At 47.1% G+C, this 17,219-nt stretch overlaps 2 protein-coding genes across 5 annotated transcripts in view; one reads left to right on the top strand and one right to left on the bottom strand.

Moving 5' to 3' along the window:
- The window catches only part of LOC124003439 (low-density lipoprotein receptor-related protein 1-like), a 182,549-nt gene that overhangs the window by 28,504 nt on the left and 136,826 nt on the right, over positions 1–17,219 (bottom strand). For all 4 annotated transcript variants that reach the window (XM_046311699.1, XM_046311701.1, XM_046311700.1 and 1 more), the window contains exons 35-52: positions 16,604–16,735; positions 16,261–16,395; positions 15,369–15,498; positions 14,282–14,408; positions 14,042–14,193; positions 13,584–13,708; positions 12,976–13,350; positions 7,249–7,438; positions 6,652–6,856; positions 6,343–6,535; positions 5,426–5,557; positions 5,074–5,202; positions 4,851–4,970; positions 4,622–4,735; positions 3,825–3,971; positions 802–924; positions 567–683; positions 295–423 (exon numbers count right to left, since the gene is read on the bottom strand). In XM_046311699.1, coding sequence (XP_046167655.1) covers positions 295–423; positions 567–683; positions 802–924; positions 3,825–3,971; positions 4,622–4,735; positions 4,851–4,970; positions 5,074–5,202; positions 5,426–5,557; positions 6,343–6,535; positions 6,652–6,856; positions 7,249–7,438; positions 12,976–13,350; positions 13,584–13,708; positions 14,042–14,193; positions 14,282–14,408; positions 15,369–15,498; positions 16,261–16,395; positions 16,604–16,735 — 2,775 coding nt within the window. The remainder of the gene's footprint in view (positions 1–294; positions 424–566; positions 684–801; positions 925–3,824; positions 3,972–4,621; positions 4,736–4,850; positions 4,971–5,073; positions 5,203–5,425; positions 5,558–6,342; positions 6,536–6,651; positions 6,857–7,248; positions 7,439–12,975; positions 13,351–13,583; positions 13,709–14,041; positions 14,194–14,281; positions 14,409–15,368; positions 15,499–16,260; positions 16,396–16,603; positions 16,736–17,219) is intronic.
- On the top strand, positions 9,911–12,378 carry LOC124003440 (delta-type opioid receptor). The gene has a single exon (XM_046311704.1). It carries the CDS (start codon positions 10,848–10,850, stop codon positions 11,856–11,858), a length of 1,011 nt encoding a protein of 336 aa, XP_046167660.1. The 5' UTR covers positions 9,911–10,847; the 3' UTR covers positions 11,859–12,378.

Genomic DNA, 17,219 nt, shown 5'->3' with positions numbered 1-17,219 from the left:
ACATCCAGCCTTGACACTCTGATCCACATCCAGCCTTGACACTCTGATCCACATCCAGCCTTGACACTCTGATCCACATCCAGCCTTGACACTCTGATCCACATCCAGCCTTGACACTCTGATCCACATCCAGCCTTGACACTCTGATCCACTACTCACCACATCCAAGCCTTGACACTGATCCACTACTCACCACATCCAGCCTTGACACTGACCCACTACTCACCACATCCAGCCTTGACACTGATCCACTACTCACCACATCCAGCCTTGACACTCTGATCCACTACTCACCACATCCAGCCTTGACACTCTCATCCACTCCGTCAGGACAGTCCTTGTCCCCGTCACACTTCCAGTGCTGGGGGACACACACATGAGAGCCAGGACACTGGAAGGCATGTGGACTACACGTCTTATTCTCTGTCAGGAGAGGTGTGGGGAGGAGGGGAGACAGATATGGGGCAAGGGTATTACTCTTGGGTGCATTCGTTTTGAATTTGTCTAGTATTTCCAATTGAGTGACCTCCCTGTTAGAGATTGTGTGTGGCGTGAATCACACTCACTGCACTTGCTGCCCTCGTCAGTCCCATCACCACAGTCGTCAGCGCCGTCACACACCCAACGGTTGGGGATACAGCGGTGGTTGCCGCATTCAAACTGGCTGGCCGAGCAGAACTTATCTAAAGGAGAGAGAGAGACCAAAGAGGGTGGTGCAATGAAGAGAAAGAACATCTGTCAGAAATGTGTGGTGAAAGACTACAGTGATCAGCAGTCCAGTAAAAAGCCATCTGAACTGACCACAGTGCGTCTCGTCAGCTCCGTTCTCACAGTCGTTCTCCTTGTCGCAGGTCCAGCTCATAGGGATACAGCGACCACTAGGACACGCAAAGAATGAAGCAGGACACTTGGTCTTCCTCCGGTCTGCTCGACAAACAGATGGACAGATAGTGGTTCATCAAAACAAATGGTATTGGTCGCATACACATATGTAGCAGATGTGTAGCGAAATGCTTGTGTAATAACTCCAACAGTGCAGTAACATCTAACGATTCACAACAATAAACGCAAATGTAAAAGTAATTAAAGGAATATCTATAAATATTAGAATGAGCAATGTTGGAATCTTGAGTGTATATTACACTACCTTTCAAAAGTTTGGGGTCACTTAGAAGTGTCCGTTTTAGGTCCACTAAAATAATTTATCAGAAATAGGCCAGCATCCCGGGGTCGCCTCTTCACTGTTAACGTTGAGACTGGTGTTTTGCGGGTACTATTTAATGAAGCTGCCAGTTGAGGACGTATGAGGCGTCTGTTTCTTAAACTAGACACTAATGTCCTCTTATTCAGTTGTGCATTGGGATATCCCACTCCTCTTTCTATTCTGGTTAGAGCCAGTTTGCGCTGTTCTGTGAAGGGAGTAGTATACAGCATTGTACGAGATCTTCCGTTTCATGGCAATTTCTCTCATGGAATAGCCTTCATTTCTAACAACAAGAATAGACTGACAAGTTTCAGAAGAAAGTTCTTTGTTTCTGGCCATTTTGAGCCTGTAATCAAACCCACAAATGCTGATGCTCCAGACACTCAACTAGTCTAAAGAAGGGCAGTTTTATTGCTTCTTTAATGAGCACAACTGTTTTCAGCTGTGCTAACACAATTGCAAAAAAGGTTTTCTGATGATCAATTAGGCTTTTAAAATTATAAACTTGGATTAGCTAACACAACGTGCCATTGGAACACATGAGTGATGGTGGCTGATAATGGGCCTCTGTACGCCTATGTATATATTCCATTCAAAATCAGCCGTTTCCAGCTACAATAGTAATTTACAACATTAACAGTGTCTACACTGTATTTCATCTTGTGAAGATGCTGGAGGAAACAGGTACAAAAGTATCTATATCCACAGTAAAACAAGTCCTATATCGACATAACCTGAAAGGCCGCTCCGCTCAGTTCCAAAACTGCCATAAAAAAGCCAGACTACGGTTTGCAACTGCAAATGGGGACAGATAGTACTTTTTGGAGAAATGTCCTCTGGTCTGATGAAACAAAAATAGAACTGTTTGGCCATAATGACCATCGTTATGTTTGGAGGAAAAAGGGGGAGGCTTGCAAGCCGAAGAACACCATCCCAACCATGAAGCACGGGGGTGGCAGAATCATGTTGTGGGGGTGCTTTGCTGCAGGAGGGACTAGTGCACTTCACAAAATAGATGGCTTCATGTGGAGGAAAATTATGTGGATATAATGAAGAAATATCTCAATACATCAGTCAGGAAGTTAAAGCTTGGTCGCAAATGAGTCTTCCAAATGGACAATGACCCCAAGCATACTTCCAAAGTTTGTGGCAAAATGGCTTAAGGACAAAAATGTCAAGGTATTGGAGTGGCCATCACAAAGCCCTAACCTCAATCCTATAGAAAATTTGTGGGCAGAACTGACAAAGTGTGTGCGTGCAAGGAGGCCTACAAACCTGACTCAGCTACACCAGCTCTGTCAGGAGGAATGTGCCAAAATTCACCCAACTTATTGTGAGAAGCTCGTGGGAGGCTATCCGAAACGTTTGACCCAAGTTAAACAATTTAAAGGCAATGCTGCCAAATACTAATTGAGTGTATGTAAACGTGTGACCCACTGGAATTATGATACAGTAAACTATAAGTGAAAATATCTGTCTAAACAATTTTTGGAAAAATTACTTGTGTCATGCACAAAGTAGATGTCCTAACCAATTTGCCAAAAACTGTAGTTTGTTAACAACAAATTTGTGGAGTGGTCGAAAAACGAGTTTTAATGACTCCAACCGAAGTGCATGTAAACTTCTGACTTAAACTGTATATACAGCAATAGTTTAAAAGGGCCTTGACTAGAATACAGTATATACATATGAAATTAGTAAAACAGTATGTAAACATTATTAAAGTGATCAGTGATTTCATGTCTGTGTACATGGTGCGACAGCCTCTGAGGTTGAGTAACAGGGTAGTGGGCGGCTAGTGACAGTGACTAAGTAACAGGGTAGTGGGCGGCTAGTGACAGTGACTAAGTAACAGGGTAGTGGGCGGCTAGTGACAGTGACTAAGTAACAGGGTAGTGGGCGGCTAGTGACAGTGACTAAGTAACAGGGTAGTGGGCGGCTAGTGACAGTGACTAAGTAACAGGGTAGTGGGCGGCTAGTGACAGTGACTGAGTAACAGGGTAGTGGGCGGCTAGTGACAGTGACTAAGTACAGGGTAGTGGGCGGCTAGTGACAGTGACTAAGTACAGGGTAGTGGGCGGCTAGTGATGGCTATGTAACTGTCTGATGGCCTTGAGATAGCCGTTTTTCAGTCTCTTGGTCCCAGCTTTGATGCACCTGTACTGACCTCACCTTCTATAACATTATAGTAGGGTGGCACTAAATAGGGAAGTTTATGGAACGAGAGTAGCATGTTGATTAGCACGTTTGTTTTACGAGAATACTTATTTACTGACAAACAATTATACTTTTAATGACATTTCTAATCTTGCAGTTTTGTGATATCTTAGGTCCCTCTTTACTTTTCGTACTCATCTTGAATTTGGGAGAGTTTAATAGACTTGTGCCATGTGTTAATGAAATGTTGGTGTTTTAATGGGAACTCCGGGGGCTCAACTAGCAGCTGGTTGCCTTAAAGAGATCCGCTGAATCAGAGTCCACAAGGACAACAGTCTGAAAACATGTCAAATGTTGCAGCTTAGTGTGTGTGTGTGTGTGTGTGTGTGTGTGTGTGTGTGTATCTGTGTTTGGGCATGTGTGCTGTGTCTATGAGTGCACGTGCGTGCGCATGCGTGTTCACCTGGGCAGTTCCTCTCGTCGGAGTAGTCTCCACAGTCATTGGCTCCGTCACACACCCAGGAGGATGCGTAGCAGAGGCTGGTGAACTCACACTTCTGGAAGGTCACACCCTTCACCCCCAGCCGGAAGTAGCTGGAACAGTCAGTAGCTGGTGGACAAGGACAGGGGTTACACAGTGAGTATATATATTATAAAGTCAGTCTAAACTCATTTAGTTCATTAGCTTCAGCATCGTATCTAACTTTACTGACTTTATTGTCCCCATGGGGAAATGTTGATGCAGTGTCATGTACACATTTAAAAATGGCAAAAAAACTGACAATACAACTTTCATGACAGTTAGATACCAAAAAGGAGACTAGCCTGCTGGCCTTACTGGGTCGATAGGAACATCAGGCCAAACTATTTAGGAGCGATATCACGCCTGGCACAAATTCTTGTCTAGTTCGTTTTTTTCCTACCGAGGGGTGCCCTATACCTGCGCCCAGAGGGGAGTAGTTCAAAGGTTGGGTACAGGGGGTGGCTTGGGTCTAAAATGACTGTGACCCTTGGAGGGCCCTGACCTTAAAGATCTCATCCAGCTGTATAGTGACATTGTACATTATGACAGAGCAACTGGTCCAAATTTAAGTCTGGATTAGTGTTATGTCTGATGTTAGGTTTAGCTGAGTCTAGTCGAAAGATTAGTCTGTGTTCTTTCTTGAGTTGAGTCTAGTCAATCCTGAAGCCTGGGTTCGTTCGAGTTCAAACTAAACCTAACAAATCGATTTAACGAGCCTGGCGCCCAAGGTGACTCACAGCAGTTCATCTCGTCGCTGGCGTCCTCGCAGTCTACAATCTGGTTACACTTGCTGGAGTTGGTGGTGCAGCCACCGTCTCTGCACTGGAACGTCTCTGCCGTACACAAGGTGGCTGGAACACACACAGATCCACACATTACACTGGTGACAACCATAGAACATTTCCGTAGAACATCCACCCAGAATACCACCTAGTATATACTGCATGACATAGCTAGCCTGCTTACTGTTGCAGAAGAGTTCGTCTGAGTCGTCCCCACAATCGTCCTGTCCGTTACACCAGGAGCTGTGTCCCACACACCTGCCGTTCACACACCGCCTGTAGCCCTTCTTACACACCCGGTTGGCTGAAGACGTACAAAGGGCAAGGAGAAAATGACGTTAGAAGCATTCATCACATTATAGCTTATAGAGGTCGTGTAGAAGAAGGTGTCCGTCGGCCTCACTCACCGCAGTAGGACTGCTTCTCGTCGGACTTGTCCTTGCAGTGGGCCATGCCGTCACAGGTCAGAGTGTAGTTCACACAGTCTCCATTCCCACACTCAAACTCATCTACACTGCCGCACGTGGTGTTTAGGGCTGAGAGGGACAGAGAGGGGGAGGAGGGAGAGAGAGAGGAGGAAAGAGACACTTTACTTCATAATAAAAAAAACATGGTTTTAGTGCTGAACATTTAAAGTTCAGCCCCATTGGCTGTTCTTACATCATTAATGACATGATAAAATGCCCTCATCCACTCTCCCTCCCCATGTCCCCTAGCTCTCTCATTTCTCCATACCCTTCCCTATTCCCCCTTTCTCACCGATGCAGGTGTTGTCCTCCAGCAGTTTCCTTTCGCCATCGCCACGGCACGTACAGTTGACCCTGCCCTCGGAGGTCAGAAGACACAGGTCCTGACAACCTCCGTTGTTCACCCGACACAGAGAGAACTCGCCTACACAGAGAGAGGGTTTGAGCATGCACACACAGTGAGTGGTCAGAGACCACAACTCTCCATCTACTTGTGTCTAATATAAACTGACACAGTGTAAATGGGATTTGCAGCAATTACCACAGGTTTACTGTGTGTGTTGAGAGTGGGGAGGAGGTAAGCAACTGGGAAGTCAATAGTGGGTGTGTGTGGGGGGGGTTGAGAGAGACAGGGCCATTGATTTGAAGTGATAGAGGGAGATTGGAAACTCAGTGAGATGAACAAGTGTGAATTGAACTGGACGAGGTAGAGAGATGAGGAAATATGTGTTTCATGGGACTGTTGGAGCAGAAGATGGGGAGTGTGTGTGTGTGTGTGTGTGTGTCTACAGGGTGATAGATTGGGGCAGTGGAGTCTCAGGTGGTCTCATTCTCCAGGTGTATGGAGCTCCCCTCAGCTGTGTCACACTCTCTGATTACTTCTGGCACCTCATTAACTTTGGTGGCGCAGGTGTGTGTGTGTGTGTGTGTGTGTGTGTGTGTGTGTGTGTGTGTGTGTGCGTGCGCGCCAGAGGAGGCTGGTGGGAGGACCAATAGGAGGACAGTATCAAACATATGGAAACCATGTTTGACTCTGTTCCATTTATTCCAATCCAGCCAATACAATGAGCCCACCCTCCTATAGCTCCTTCCACCAGCCTCCTCTGATACGTGTACCACTCTGCTTGGCCACACCAACCCCCCACCCCTTTATCTGCCCTAATAAAAAAATATCCACCCAAACCCCACCCTCTTTTGTTGAGAACTCACAGCTATTAGTGTCGTTGGCCACAGCGACGATACCCATTGGCTGCTGGGGGATGTCGGCTCTGAGGAGTTTCATGTCTCCGCCCACGTACTTGTCGGCCCTGAGGACGGCCCTGCGGACCCAATCGGTCCAGAAGATGTAGTCTCCATACACCGCCAGGCCAAACGGATGGACTGGCTCATTCTTCAACACCACCTATAGGGGGCAGCAGAGATACACACAACAGTTTAACCATCAAGTGTGTTTCATGTGTGTGGGTGGGTTATTGCGTATACATCATCTGCGAGTGTGTGGGTGCCAGTGTTACTCACGTAGCGGCGGCTGCCATCGTACTCGCAACGTTCGATCTTGTCCAGGGTGGCGTCGGAGAAATAGAGTTTCTCAGCGCGGTGGTCTATGGCCAGGCCGTTGGGGGTGCGGATGTCACTGCCGATGATCACCAGTACATTGTTACCAGACAGGGTGGCACGCATGATACTGGGGGACTGTTCATTCCAGTTGGTCCAGAACATCAGGCTGGTGGGTGACAACACGAGGGAACTTACAGTATAGAAGGCAGATGTGTGTAAACGTTCTGATTCAAACAGCACAACTGGTTTGATGCTTCCCTTCCAACACCATGCAGGTTCCCGCATGAGACATATACCGTATACAGCATACTGAATATATTAGTTAGCTTTATGTCTCTTTGGATAAATTGATCTGCTAAATGACCAGAATATATTAAGATTCCAAAAGAAGTGCTGTAGGAGAGGCAGGTACATGGGCTAAACGCTATCCAAGGAGAAAATCTACTTACATCTATACTGTACTTCAATCTGTATTCATCCAATTAAAACACCTTATGACAAGGGTCAGAAACTTGGAACAGTGCGATTTATGACCCTTATGGTCCAAGAAACACTCACTCCTGACACTCGTCCAGTACAAAGGCCCGGGGGTGGTCGTCTCCAGACATGCTGACCACGGTGTCGCGGTCCCAGGCACCCCAGCGGCTCTGGTTGACCGTGTGGCGGGTGATAGTGGAGGTGGTATAGCTGGTCCAGTACAAAGTGTCCCAGCCACGGTGGTACGCCAGGCCCTCTACCGAACCCACATCTGACGAGGGGGAAAGAGGCAGAGGAGAGGCAAGGGGAGAGAGAGGAGGGAGAAAGAAGGAGGATGAGTGGAGAGAAGGGAGGGGGGGGGGGGCAGGAAGAAAAAACGGAAAGGAAAGAAAGACCGGGAGGGAGGAGAAGAGACAAATACCACGTCAATCCCAGTTGAGTGTTAAAAGGACATGACTCAGGTCTCTGGCAGTAGCACAGAGCTGGCAGGCAGAGTGGAGCTGGATGCCATAGCAGAGGAGGTCCAGAGACTACTCACAGGACACTACTCGGAGGACATGACAGGCCACTGGTAATGATCTAGAACCCTCTGTGATCTAAGGCTTTCATCCAACTAACAGCTCTCCAAAAGGTCACAACATAAATGGCTAACAGCTCGCAGCATATTTCCTTCCCATTGCTCTTTTTCATCGATAGTTGGGAATGTTCACAGCATTTTTGTGCTCCGCAGCCTTCTAATGAGTAACTGGCTGAGTTCAGCCCAGCTCAGCCCAGTTCAGACGAGAGGAGACTGGGGAGAGGAGAGCTGGCCAAGATGGAGGAACACACTGTACTCTGGTGGTGGAGAAACACACTCCCACAGTCACACACACCCTTAAAGTCTTCCAAGGACACTTTTGGGTTACGCACAGCACACCTACGGTCAACTAATTGTTCCAAAAGGCTAATAGTCACCTGCTTGTTATCCCAGTAGAAACAGAGGGACTGGAATGATTTAATAGGCATTCTTCTGAAGCGGTTATGACCTAATAAGTACATCACATGCCTGGCCAGTGTCTCTGGAAGGTTCAACACCAGGTGGGACACTTCACTTCACCTCCATCTTTCTATTTCATCACCACAGACATGAGTCACGGACTGGCTAGCAGGGTATTGTGAGAGATTCTGAATGAGACCGAGCTAAGGACCTAAGAGCTGGAGTGCGGAGAGCCCAGGTGTGCGACGTTAAAACAATTCCCTCTGGTTTTTCCACTCTCATAAATCAACGCGTTAAAAAAAATTGATGAAGTGCAACACTAAATCTGCTCCGTCAATTCCCTCTCTCTGTGCTTTTAATAAATCACAAATCGTCAGACTGCAAGGCTCTACACTTTCCTCTCCTCGTTTCCTCACACCTTTTAACGGTGGCTTCCCCATCGGTGTATCGCTGCTGTATAGAGGCCCGTCTCCGTCCTGTATAAGCTGACTGCAGCAGTTGAAGTTTACGAGCTTGTGGTAAACGTAGAGTTCACCCTCTTATCCTGAGCCACACACACACACACACACACACACACGGGTCATTTCATGTCACCCACCATCTCAGATGGTTCTGAAATGGTTTCTGTAGTTAGAAACGGATAAGATTAGCATTCCAGAAACATTACCTCGTTGTATATTGATTCTTCAACCTTTGGAATGTATTCCCTGTGAACCTGGTGATGGTCTATTCCCCTCTTCAGATAAATTAGCCATTGAAGTCGCTATACCATAAATGAGTGTGAAAATACCAAGTTCTACCGACTAGATGTCACTGTTCCTGCTACTGTCTTTGATCCATTATGTTGGTCTCTAGTGTTTATTAAAACGGCTCACAACATGTTCTTTACAACTTTGGGTAGAAAACCAATTGCTTTTTGTTCATTGAAATAAATTGTGAAGAAGCAATACTCCAAGCAGCAGCTCCATACTACTTTGTTGGGGTGGGATTGGCGTAGGTGGTCTGTGGGTGGCTACTGATAATTGTATTGTATTCCTCATGTCTTACTCATTGTTAGGAAGAATTATGGTCCAAATGGGATGTTAGATACTATATTTATTGAATATGATACAAATCCTATAAATTAAAAATGGCAAATATGGGTGCAAACTATTAGTTTAATTTCTCAGAGATCAAATTATATTTAAACAATGTTCCAGGAATGCTAACTCTTATCTGTTTTCTAACAATAGAAACAATTTCAGAACAATCTGAGATGGGTGTCGAAATCCTCTTGTGCTTTTTGAGGTGGAATGACACACGCATACTACACACACACACAGAGTTTTATGGCACTTATCTGGGTGTGATAACAGACCACAACACTCTAGCTGAGTGTTTGCTCTCAGGGCAAAGGTAAACAATTACCCTGATTTTTCAAGTTGTAATGTCACATGCACAAGTACAGAGTGTGGCTGTGTGTGTGTGTGTGTGTGTGTGTGTGTGTGTGTGTGTGTGTGTGTGTGTGTGTGTGTGTGTGTGTGTGTGTGTGTGTGTGTGTGTGTGTGTGTGTGTGTGTGTGTGTGTGTGTGTGTGTGTGTGTGTGTGTGTGTGTGTGTGTGTGTGTGTGTGTGTGTGTGTGTGTGTGTGTGTGTGTGTGTGTCAAACTCTGTGAAAGGCTTTGATTGTCCTGTACAGGTCCTCCCATTGACAAAAGACCAACCCATCTCTCTTGCGTTGGCACTGTCAAAGCCATACAGTACAGAGAAGTCCAGAGTCCACATGTTATTTACTGTGATTCACCTCTTTCTTCAAGCCCATACATATACCTGCCTCTACTACCGTACACCGCTTCTCTCCCTCTGTCTCTCCAGAGATTCCTTCCTGTGGGCTCTGAATAGGCAGACTGTCGATGACTTAGCAGTGGAAGACTGATTGAGGCGTCATGCAGAGGCTTTCTGATGTGAGCTGACCGGAGACAGAGTCATCCGGAGAGTTTAGACCCAGACGGCCACCACTGTCAGACAGACATAGCAGGAGTCCTGGGGAGAGACAGAGCCCGGCGGCTAGCTGGATGCTAAATCAATAGCATCGCAAACGTCAACAGAGGGGGGCTGATGTCTATGTTCGCTCCTTTCTTTGGAGGGACTAGGACAAAGGTAGAGCTGATTGGCAGGACGAGAAAGGATTGATTCAAATTGTGGGAGACCTCAATCACGTGACTGGTAACAGTCCCTCATCAGTAGTCTTTCAAAGGACCATTTTTGGAAAGGTAAACACTTCAGAAGAAAAAAGAACGACACACTTTTCTACTGTGAGTTTCTGGACTATGGAGAGGAAAATACTGAGCGAGACAAACCCATCGAATCCTAACTGACAGGAGGGCAACTTCAGAGTGGTTATGGTCAGAAGAATTCACTTTGAGAACCTATGTAATGTCAAATCTGCTGAATGTTCCCGTGGACGGCACACCTTAGTGTTATCGATTCTCCGTTTCAATAATAATTCCCACACGCTTTGTTATCAGTGGCTAGTTGATCAGTCATAAGCAGAAGCCTAGTTTTTACAGCAGGTAGATATCGACCCATGGGAGTGTCATCTTGCTGCTAGGATTTTGCTGCTATGATTTTTTCTCATCAGTCATCACTGCTTCACTGTATCAACTCTAGGCTCAGTGTAAGGACTAAGGAGTCGCCCCTTTAAGGCTGGTCTGTCTGTCCTCTCCATGGCGGATAATGGATCTGTGTGGAGGAACGACAGTGGTTCTGGTGATGAGGAGACTGGGGTCGGCAGTGTGGAGCTGGTCCTGGTTCTAGTGATGGATGTCCTGATCCTGGTGCTGGGTGTGACGGGGCACTCCCTGGTGATGGTCATCCTATGTGGTCGTCGAAGAAGGGCAGGTCCGGGGGGTCAACACAACCAGGGGAACCTAACAGGGACAGGGACAGACACCCTCCTGCTGGCCCTGAGTGCGGCCGACCTCCTCCTCCTCTCCATGCTGCCCTTCCACACCGTCGCCATAGCGATGCAGCACTGGCCCTTCGGGGACTTCCTGTGTCGGCTGGTGAGCTTCCTGGGTGCCGCCTGCTCCTCGGCTAGTGCCTTCACGCTGGCCGCCCTGGCCGTGACGCGATATCTGACCGTGGTGGAGCCAACCCAGGCCTACCGCCTTCTTACTCCTCGCCGCGTGGCACTGACCTCCGCTGCTCTCTGGCTTCCTGCTTGCGCCCTGGCTGCCCCACAGCTGGCCTTCCGCTCCGTGGGTGACCGACGCATCTCCCCCGATGGCCTGGCCTGCTTCAACTTCCTGTCGCACAATGGCCAGCTGGCCTATGGAGCCTGCCAATTCCTGCTGTCCTTCGCCCTACCACTGGGCGTCATCGCTGTGGCCTACAGCGGGATCTACTTGTTCCTGTGGCGGAGTTGTAGGGACAACAGAGCGCCCCAGGTGGAGCGATACCAACGGAAGGTGACCCAGACATCGGCCCTGCTGGTGCTGGCCTTTACCCTGTGCTGGTTGCCCTCCTATGTCCTGACCTTTGCCCTCCTGGGGGGAGGCAGCCATGGGGCCACAGGGTCATCACCGCGCTTCGGGCCCTTCAGTGTGTTCGCCCGCATCACGGCCACCTCCTCTACAGTGGCCAACCCCATCCTCTACGTCCTCATGTCCCAGAAGTTCAGACAGGACCTGCTGGAGCTGGTTGCCAGGGGTGGTGCCAGGGGTGGGGGTCAGTAACCGTGACAACAGACAACTATACAAGACTGGTGGACATGTCTCTAAATCTATAAGGTTAAACTGTGTGTCCATGACAAACTGGATGTGGGCTGAACATCTGTTGTCTGAGAGCTTGTGGGAAGTGTCATAATAACAACTCTACGGGACTAAACTACAAAATCATTTCTACCTAAATCTCACTGCTACTCCAGTACACAACTATCACACTAAGCTGTGGTACAAAGCTCGAGCTCCAAGGTTCAATTGAGGGACAGCACTTGAAGTAAAGAGCCTCCCCACTGTGAGACAACAGTCTAAAAGGAGGATCTGAACACTGAGAATCAAAGGCCTCTGTCTAGAGGGCCTCCTGGGACATGGCAAAGAACATAGACATCTGGGAGAAATACATTTATGCTTGCAAAAAAAACAAAACAAGAGAAATCTTTAAAGGATGTGAGCTCTTTTACACATTAATACCATTCTGTAGCGATTGTTGTTTCTTTCTGCGATGTTCTTCTGAGATAAAGAGAATGAAGGTCTAGCTGTGCCTCAATCTGGTTTATGTTGTTGTGTACAGTGTGTTCCCAAACTAAGGTAGATATGAAAGCTTTCAACTGTTTTCCAGACTCTCAGAAATAATAGTTGGCCACTAGGTTTTCCTGCCATGTTTCAGTTGGAGGTCGAAAACAAGTTTGGTTTTGAGCCCCGGCTGTTTGTTCCTGGAGAATGCTACCCATTGGGGGGTCTGTTGTATGTCACCACCAAATAGGATTTGTTCTTAGTGAAGGAGGGAGAGGAGGATGAAAGATGCTGCTTAACAGGAGAGAGAGCCATCTAACAGAGGAAAATGTTTTAGCACATTTCTCAAACTTCAGCCAAATAGCCTGATTAACTAGTGCTCACCTACGTTCACTTGGCCTTATCAATTGGCATTGACGACAGAGTAAATCAATGAATTACAGGTTATGAGGGAAAAGTTATGATTCGGGGGATGATAACAGATCAAATAACATTATTATTTTTTTTTTAAAAATTAAATGTTAATCACATACACAGATTACAGCAGGTATAAAAGGTGCAGCGAAATGCTTATTTTGATTGGATGAATAAGAGAGGAGAGAGAGGGTGAGTAACATACTTTCCACCAGTGTCTTGCGGTCAGAGCCATCATCATTGATCTGCTGGATGTTTCCAAAGTGGATGTCACTAAAGAAGATGCGATTGGCTCCTTTCCCTCCTCCTCCACGGTAGTCAAACGTCAGAGCTATAACGTTCTTCATGTGTTCAGGATCCTCAAACGGTTTTATAGGAGCGTTTAGGTTCTCTTCATCCGATAGGTGAACGCTCTTTAGAATGGTCCGTTCCGAGTAGAGTAGGTAGCCGTCGTAGTCACGGCAACCCCGTCCGTCCTCGGCCAACATGCCGTGAGCGCAGGCACATGTACGTTCTGCGTTGCCACGGAAAAGACACAGTTGCTGGCAGCCGCCGTTGTTATCCTTACACACATTTGTTCCTGTGTAGAGGGGAAACATATTTAATATTCACTGTAGATTAAAAATCCCTCTCAATAAAATAATAAGTCAAATATGAAACATTTGAAAAATATCACATTAAATGGTATTCTGAATAAAATCTTTAATGGGTTTGGGATTTTAAATAATTGTATTACCAAACTTTACATCATTATTGCCCCTATAATCATCTCCGAGTAGACTCTCTAAACGAACACATCCACACGCTGCCCACCTTGCTGCCTGGCCCGGTTGAACACTTTGATGTCTTTGAGCTGTACTCCGATGCCAGTGCGCAGAGGCACAGAGTCTGTAGCGTTGTCTTTGCTGCCCCTCTTTATGGAGCCATTGGCATGAGTCCTGATACAGCACAGACCGAGAGAGAGAGAGACATGACATCAGGGAGAGAGAGACAGACTAAGTAAAAGGAGTGAGGGAGACACCCTGGCTGAGAAGGAAGGTGAAAGATGAGTGAGAAAGACTGAGTGAATAAATTAGGTGACAGTAAATACATGCGGGAAAGAATGTCAGAAAGAGGGAACGAGACATGACATCAGTGCAGAAAGAGAAAGGGTGAGGGAGCCAACAGCTGAGATGCAAGGTGGCAGATTATGGTGAGAGGGAGTGAATTCATTCCAGACAATGAATAGGTGGAAGAGTGAATATCAGAGAGAGTGAGTGAGAGAGACAGACCTGTCACTCCAATAGATGTATTTCTCAAACACAGAGACAGAGAACATGTCCATGTTGTTGTTAGCCAGCACCACCTCTCTGTTCTCTCCGGTCTCCAGGTTGATACGCTCTATCTTGTCTGTACGAGCGTCACACCAGTACAGAAGACCCTCCTGCACACACATACCAGGACAGGGAGTTCAGTTTGGGTGTGTGGTGGTGGTTATTTGTCTGTGTGTCTGTGTGGGTGTTACACTGTACCCGGTAGTCTATGGAGATGCCATTAGGCCAGCTGATGCTGACGTTGACTAGTACAGCTCTCTGAGACCCGTCCAGACGAGACCTCTCGATCCGTGGGTACTGACCCCACTCTGTCCAGAACAGATACCTGTACACACACACACACACACACACACACACACACACACACACACACACACACACACACACACACACACACACACACACACACACACACACACACACACACACACACACACACACACACACACACACACACACACACACACACACACGAGGTCACTTTCCCCTTATTGAGCTGGCTAAAGTACTTGGAGTAACCCTGGATTGTAAACTGTCATGGTCAAAAACCATATTGATACGACAATAGCTAAGATGGGGAGAAGTCTGTCCATCATAAAGCGCTGCTCTGCCTTCTTAACAACAATATCAACCAGGCAGGTCCTACAGGCCCTAGTTCTGTCGTACCTGGACTACTGTTCAGTCGTGTGGTCAGGTGCCACAAAGAGGGACTTTACAATTGGCTCAGAACAGGGCAGCACGGCTGGCCCTTAAAAGTCCACAGGGACCTAAACATAATGATATGCATGTCAACCTCTCATGGCTCAATGTGGAGGAGAGATTGACATCACTACTTGTACTTGTGAGAGGTATTGACATGCTGAAGGCACCGAGCTGTCTGTTTAAACTACTAGCACACAGCTCAGACACTCATGCATACCCCCACAACACATGTTACCAGAGGTCTCTTCAAGTCCAGAACAGATTATGGGAGGCACACAGTACGACATAGAGCCATGACTACATGGAACTCTATTCCACATCAGGTAACACCTTATGGAACAGCAGGGACTGTGAAGAGACACACACATGGGTACAACCACAGGTGCTAGTACACGCACTCCACATACACCAACAATGTAATTCTGTTGTATGGTGGTATACTACTATGTGTATTGTAGATATGTAGTGGTGTAATAATGTTATGTTATGTTTTATCTTTTGCCTTAATGTGCTCCCCAGGATGAGCAGCTGCTGCCTTGGCAGTAGAGGTCAACCCCCCCCCCCCATCTCCCCCTGTGCTCACCCTTTTTCTGGGTGGACAGTGATGGCGCGGGGCTTGTCCAGGCCCTGGGAGATGACCACGTAGCGGAAGGAGCCGTTGAGTCTGGCCACCTCAATCACATCAAAGCCCTGGTCAGTCCAGTAGATGTTCCCTATGGAGGGACAGAGCACCAACAGCAATACAAAACCAGTCACATTTTTACGACAGTGTATTTTAAACAATCAACATGCTTCGCAGTACAACATTAATGGGATCAACCACAAGAGTCTAACTGATAAAGTAGTTCTGTGGAAGGTTACTGTATCTTTTGGGAGGAATAAAGTTCTATACATTCACTGTATATGACACCTAATACAACTAGGCAAATGGAGAATGCTGCCGTGTTGTTGTGTTGGTGTTGTAGTGTTAACAGGGTTTCCCAGGGTAACATCAGAGGGCTGATGGAATGCTGCAGTGTTCATTACTCATCCTGCAGTAAGGCGTCGCTCTGTACGCACCCATGTCATGTGACCTGGGCTATAGAGGCACCTATCTGGGCTATAGAGGCACCTATCTGGGCTATAGAGGCACCTATCTGGGCTATAGAGGCACCTATCTGGGCTTCTTCCCATCTCCTCGGTCTAACCCTCTTCCTCTTCCTTTGTTAGCTTCTCCCTCCCTCTGACTGTGCTTCTCTCCCTGGCCTTCTCCCTCCCTCACCTTGCAAAGGTGAAGATGTGATCAGAATGAGTCTCATCTCTGTTCTGTAAGGCTGTGAAGCGTGTCAGCCATTAGTCTTACAGATGCCGAATGTGTGTGTGTGAGAGTGTGTGTGTGTGAGAGTGTGTGCACAGTATGAGTTAGTATGCACGCGTCTGTACATGTGCGCGTATGAGTCTGCATGCATGTGTGTATATGTGTGAGCGTGCCTCACCAGCGATCCAGTCCACAGCGATGCCCTCCACTCTGCCGATGCCATTAGTGACCACATCTTCTCTCCAGGTCTGGTCTCTCTTAGCTCTGCTGATGGTGCTTAGGCCCATGTCCACCCAGTAGATCGTATCATTGTCTGGAGGGGAGAGGAGAGAACCATCAGTACAGAACAGCATATCTACTATACCCATTATACTCATTCATTAATGAGTGGCTAGATTCAGCATATTTTCATGACAAAATAGTTACCATTACTACCGATCTAAATAAAAAAACTAGATTTTGGTTTTGTATAGTGTTTGAAAACCCCTCCCTCCAAGGTGTGTGTATGTGTGCGTCCCTACCTGCATGGAAGTCAATTCCCACAGCCAGGGAGGTGCCCGACACTGGCACCAGAGCGTCTGACTTGTCCGAGGGATCCAGGGGAATGCCACGGATGCCCTCATGAACAGAGTAAAGCAGGAAGGAGCCCACTCCTGAGGCCGAGGGAAACATTACACAGAGTTTATCACTGGACACACTTAGAGGTCAGTGGCAGTACAAGACATGGAATCTTTCCAGATGAAAACAAATGAATGATTACGATATTATAAACTCCTCTCACTGTCAACTGTGTTAATTTTCAGCAAACGTAACGTGTAAATATTTCATGAACATAACAAGATTCAACAACAGACGAACTGAACAAGTTCCACAGACATGTGACTAACAGAAATGGAATAGTGTGTCCCTGAACAAAGGGGGGGTCAAAATCAAAAGTAACAGTCAGTATCAGGTGTGGCCACCAGCTGCATTAAGTACTGAAGTGCATCTTCTCATGGACTGAACCAGATTTGGAAGTTCTTGCTGTGAGATGTTACCCCACTCTTCCACCAAGGCACCTGCAAGTTCCTGGACATTTCTAGGAGGAACGGCCCTAGCCTTCACCCTCGATCCAACAGTTCCCAGACATGCTCAATG

Source organism: Oncorhynchus gorbuscha, linkage group LG18 (assembly GCF_021184085.1).
Source record: "Oncorhynchus gorbuscha isolate QuinsamMale2020 ecotype Even-year linkage group LG18, OgorEven_v1.0, whole genome shotgun sequence".
NCBI classification, from domain to species: Eukaryota; Metazoa; Chordata; class Actinopteri; order Salmoniformes; family Salmonidae; genus Oncorhynchus; species Oncorhynchus gorbuscha.
Note: the sequence above shows the minus strand (reverse complement) of the source record. Positions and strands in the feature narration are given on the sequence as shown.

What these genes read in the sequence shown, in the direction of transcription:
- LOC124003440 (XM_046311704.1), top strand. Translation starts at nt 10,848, where the DNA reads ATGGCGGATAATGGATCTGTGTGGAGGAACGACAGTGGTTCTGGTGAT.